At 59.5% G+C, this 4,975-nt stretch overlaps 1 protein-coding gene across 2 annotated transcripts; it reads left to right on the plus strand.

The window, feature by feature from the left end:
• The first annotated feature begins 948 nt into the window (after nt 1-948).
• On the plus strand, nt 949-4,398 carry PNMA3 (PNMA family member 3). Of its 2 annotated transcripts, XR_006295677.1 has the most exons (3): nt 949-1,272; nt 1,559-3,554; nt 4,070-4,398. XR_006295677.1 is itself a non-coding variant. In XM_043570243.1 (2 exons), exon 2 carries the CDS (start codon nt 1,666-1,668, stop codon nt 3,055-3,057), a length of 1,392 nt encoding a protein of 463 aa, XP_043426178.1. In that variant the 5' UTR covers nt 949-1,272; nt 1,559-1,665; the 3' UTR covers nt 3,058-3,983. The 2 variants fall into 2 exon arrangements, 1 of the variants encoding a protein (XP_043426178.1); XM_043570243.1 differs by lacking the exon at nt 4,070-4,398 and having other exon boundaries at nt 1,559-3,983.
• Nucleotides 4,399-4,975: the final 577 nt, after the last annotated feature.

Below are 4,975 nucleotides of genomic sequence, written 5' to 3' on the forward strand. Positions count from 1 at the left end.
CTCAGTTTGTTCTCAGTATTTAAGGGGCAATTGTACCCCAATGTTTATAGCAGCAAGTGAAGAGTTCTTTGCCACACCCAGTACAAGGTGTCTCTCCAGACTTGGCTGGATGGGTGAGCCTAACCTGGGCATCCACCACAGGTCCCTCCTTCTGTAGCTTGGGAGAGCTCTGCACACAGGAGGTGAGGATGTAGTTGGCAGAGCAGGCAGGAGCACAGACCACTGGACCTTTTGCCTGAAGGGCAATCATTCCTTTCCTCTTTCTGATACCACTGGGACCCTACAGATGCAGTACAACCCACAGCCCACTGCCATCACGAAAAGGCAGGTCCAAGGGATTGGGCTCCAAATGGAGTGCTTTCTTTTCCAGACAGTGGACTTGCAGCACTCAAAATGGAAAAGGACCAAGCAAACCAGTACGCTGGGTCACCCTCTTTGGGGCAGGGCCCTGGCACTGGGGCAGCGACGCATCTTGGCCCGTCGTGTGCCCACAGCGGCCACGGCCCCCGCGCGAGTATGGGGATTGCTGACCCCCGGTTGCGGTGGTGTGTGCGAGCGCTCATGTGCTCAGGTGGCATCTATTCCACGTAGTAGCACCCGGACGAAGTGCTTCTCGCCTAGCTGGGACAGGACCCGTTCTGGGTGGAGTGGAGGAGGGGCGGAAACAGGTGAAGGAGCCCCAGAACGCGCCCCCATCCCGCGCTCCACCCATGCCAGAATGCCGCGCTGGCGGGCGCATCTCGGGCCTGCCCAGCGGCTCTCTGGTGGGCACCCGGGGATATGGACCCCTCGCCAGGCTGACGCCCCGAGAGCATGTTCCGGGAGGGGCGGGAGGTGGGCAGGGTTGGGTCTAGGATGGGGGCACTGGCTCTCGGGTCCCCAGGATCCCCACCTGTGCCAGCGCCCCCTCGGGGGCGGGGGAAGGAGCAGGTGACGTCACGCGCGGTCCCGGGGTGCCCGCGGCGGTGGCCACAGCCTGGCCGCGTGACCCGCGCGCGCCAATGGCCCGGCGGTCTCCGGGGCGACGCGGAGGGTCCGCGCTCCGCCGCCACTGCGCCCCCGCCCCGAGTCCGCACTGCAGAGAGTGGTGGCGAGCAGGCGCCGGCGCGCTAGCCCACGTGCCGCGCTGAGAGAGGGACAGGGAGAGGAAGAAGGAGAGGGAGTGAGAGGCAGCCAGGAAAAGAGGGGCGCACGACCCCGCTGCCGCTCGGCGCAGCCCCTGCGCCCCACCTGCTGGGACCTCGACGAGGAAGGACCCCGACCCAGAGGAGGGTAGGTACCAGAACCGGGGAGGGTGCGCTCAGCCCTCCGGGAGACCCGCCCGCCCGCCGCCTGCCCTCCGCCCGCCCCAGTAGGACTGCGGCAGCCCGCGGGGGCGAGAGGGACGCGGTGGGGAGGGGGCCGTGGCCCCGGCGGGCAGGTGGAAGGCGGGGCAGGGGTCTAGCCTGGGCTGCAAAGGCACCGCCCCGGGGGAGGAGGGTCACCTGGGGGGTGGGCGCGGCGGGGCGGAGCGGGGGGGGGGCGCTTAACTTCGCTCTCGCCTCGTTTGTATTCACAGGCTGTGGAGATCTGGGCTGTCTGCTGTCGCCCTGGGAGTTGGCCTGATACATGTGCACCACGCAGTGATCATTATCACCTAAATTAGGCTCCACAGAGATTGGGGACATGCCATTGACCCTGTTGCAGGATTGGTGTCGGGGGGAACATCTGAACACGCAGAGGTCCATGCTTATCCTGGGGATTCCTGAGGACTGTGGTGAGGATGAATTTCAGGAGACTCTTCAGGATGCTTTCAGGCACCTGGGCAGGTATAGGGTCATTGGCAGGATGTTCAGGAGGGAAGAGAATGCCCAAGCATTTCTCTTGGAGCTTGCCCAAGATATTGACTATGCTTTGATCCCCAGGGAAATACCCGGAAAGGGAGGGCCCTGGGAAGTGGTTGTAAAACCTCGGAACTCAGATGGGGAATTTCTCAATAGACTGAACCGCTTCTTAGAGGAGGAGAGGCGGACAGTGTCAGATATGAACAGAGTGCTTGGATCAGACACCAACTGCCCTGCTCCAAGAGTGGCCATATCACCTGACTTCTGGACCTGGGCCCAGACCCTGGGGGCAGCAGTGCAGCCTCTGCTAGAACAAATGTTGTACAGAGAACTAAGAGTCTTTTCTGGGAACACTGTGTCCATCCCAGGGGCGTTGGCCTTTGAAGCCTGGCTTGAGCACACCACTGAGGTGCTACAGATGTGGCAGGTGCCTGAGGGTGAAAAGAGGCGGCGGCTGATGGAATGCTTGCGGGGCCCTGCTCTGCAGGTGGTCAGTGGGCTCCGGGCCAACAATGCTGCCATAACTGTGGAGGAGTGCCTGGCAGCCCTGCAACAGGTATTTGGACCTGTGGAAAGTCGTAAAATCGCCCATGTGAAATTTTATAAGGCCTATCAGGAGGTGGGAGAGAAAGTCTCCAGCTTTGTGTTGCGTTTGGAACCCCTGCTCCAAAGAGCTGTAGAAAAAAATGCAGTATTGCGAAGGAATGTGAATCAGGCTCGCCTGAAACAAGTCTTAAGTGGGGCTACCCTTACTGACAAACTTCGAGACAGGCTTAAGTTGATGAAACAGCGAAGGAAACCACCTGGTTTTCTGGCACTGGTGAAGCTCCTGCGTGAGGAGGAGGAGTGGGAGGCCACTTTTGGTCCAGAAAGGGGGAGGCTACAGGGGCTGGATGCAGGAGTAAGGGCATCTGCCAGAGCCAATGCTCTCAGAGCAGTGTCTTTTGCTGCCCCTGGCAGCACTCTTCAGGCCAGGCCTTCCCAAGGTTCCCGGCGCAGGAGAGGCAGAGGACAGCATCGAAGGGGGCGTGTGCTAAGGGCCAGCTCCCGAGTTTCAGGAAAACGGAAACATCACACATTCTGCTATAGCTGTGGAGAAGATGGCCACATCAGGGCACAGTGTAGCAACCCTCCAAACCCGCTCTTGGTAAAGCAGAAGAGACAGGCTGCAATGGAGTCGGGAAATGGGAACAGGGCTTGGGAAAAGAGCCATCCCAAGCCCAAAGCCAAGTAGGCTCAGGAGAACAGGGCACCTCTTCTTATTTCAGGCAGAGGAAACAAAAGAGATATTGGAAAAAGGGAAAGGGGCAGCCCACAGAAACAGCAGGGGACTTGAGTGGGGTAGAGGGGCAAAGAAGCCATTCCCAGGCTGAGCCCCCTCATCCTCTGCCAGATGAAAAAAACTCCACTCACCAAGCTACATGGGACTCAGTGAAGGCCAACAGTGCACTGAAGAGGTGCCAGAGACACAACTGGGGGGTTGCCCCACCCAGCACATGGGGTGCACCAGCTGCAGGCAAAGACCCCAACACAGCAGAGGCTGAAGAAAGTAGAGCTGGGGACTCATTCATCAGCCCCATCATCTGGCCACCCCCAAATGCCCACCCTGTGGGCTCTGAGCTAAAGATGCCAACTGGCCCGCAGGCCACGTGGGGCCTGGAGGAGCCTTCCCCAGGACCAGCCCTGCCTGAAGGAGTCATCTTAGGCAAAGAAGAGCTGTACAACAGACAGGTAATGCCCCAGACAGGAGGCCACATGGTCCAGCCTGTTTTCAAGATTATCTATCTACGCTATTCTAGGGGACCCCCAGGAAGGCAGAGCCCTCAAGCCCCTGCACAAGTGAGGGCAGGAGAACCAAAGGCTCTGGGAGCCTAGCACCAGCCTACAGGCAGTTTCCTTCTGCTGCAGCCTGGAAGGGCTATAGGGGCAAGGAGAGCAAAAACTACAAGGAGAAGATCCTTGGGCCAGAGCTTCAGCTCAGCCTGGCAGGTGGGAGTACTGGTACTTGGTGGGCCAGTACCTCACAGCTGGCTTTGGTGTGAGTGAGTGTGTAGCAGAGAAACTTTGGTTCCAAAGCAGGAGGAGGAGGAAGAGAAAGAGAAGGAAGTGGAAGAGGAGGAGGAGAAAAGGGTGTAGGAGAGAAGGAAGAGAAAGAGGTAAAGAAGGAGGAGGAGGAAAAGGTAGAGGAGAGGAGGAGGGGGGGTAGGGCTTGGTGGTGGGAGGTTGTTCTGCTTTTGTTTATACAGTGCCACTGGAGACCAGGAGCCTGCAGGCAAGGAGGCATGGGACTGGCCTGGTGAACGACAACTCAGCAGCTGGCAATGCCAAGGCCAGCACCAAACCCTGTCAATTCAGGCAGCCAGCCTGGGAAGCACTCCTGAGTGGCTGGCCCTAGCCTAGGTGAGGGGCACCTGAAAATGTCTGCCACCCACACTGGCCTGGGAGATGTTAGGAACCATCTCAAGGGTGCCAGCCCCTCGGGCCGCCCAAGAGGGGGACCCTCATTCACTGACCCCTGGAGCACATCACTCCATGCTCTGGGAAGCCCACTTGTGTCTCTGTAGGCCCCTTAGTGACCCCCATGTCAAGTTTCACCCCCCAGCTCCCCCTACACACACACTAGTTACCATTCCCGTGCAGAGCCCTGAGGTGTGCAGGAGCCCGCAGTGGGTGTCCTGGCCTAACGCAGCAGCCACCTCTCAGCCCCGGGTGTGTGCCACGAGCTTCAGTGCGAGCCCAGGCTCTGCTCGCTCTCGTCCGGTGTTGTGAGCTCAACCTCTGCTTCCTCGGTGTAGATTTAGGCCAACCGCTGCTTGTTCTTGTGGAGATGTGTGTGTGTTCTTATCTGAGCAGCTGCCCCCACCCCACCCCGGAGACCTCTCGAGCCCAATCCCAGGAGATGGCAGGAAGGACAGAAGAGAGCTTGGCTGGTGCTCACCCCATGACCTCAGGAAGGAGGAACTGGACCAAGGGCAGAGGTGGCCTGTGGGAGTCTCCACGGAAACCGTGCTCTGATGTGCCATTCTCTTGGTACTTGTGACTCAGTTTCTTCGGCTTGTCTGAGTACCCCGTGCTGCATTTTCCAGCATCCTGTGACTGTCCTGTGCAGGCCATAGGGCAGGACCAGGCCCCACCATGTTGGCCAGAGTGGA

The sequence above is a fragment of the Prionailurus bengalensis genome, chromosome X, assembly GCF_016509475.1.
Source record: "Prionailurus bengalensis isolate Pbe53 chromosome X, Fcat_Pben_1.1_paternal_pri, whole genome shotgun sequence".
In the NCBI taxonomy this organism is placed as follows: domain Eukaryota; kingdom Metazoa; phylum Chordata; class Mammalia; order Carnivora; family Felidae; genus Prionailurus; species Prionailurus bengalensis.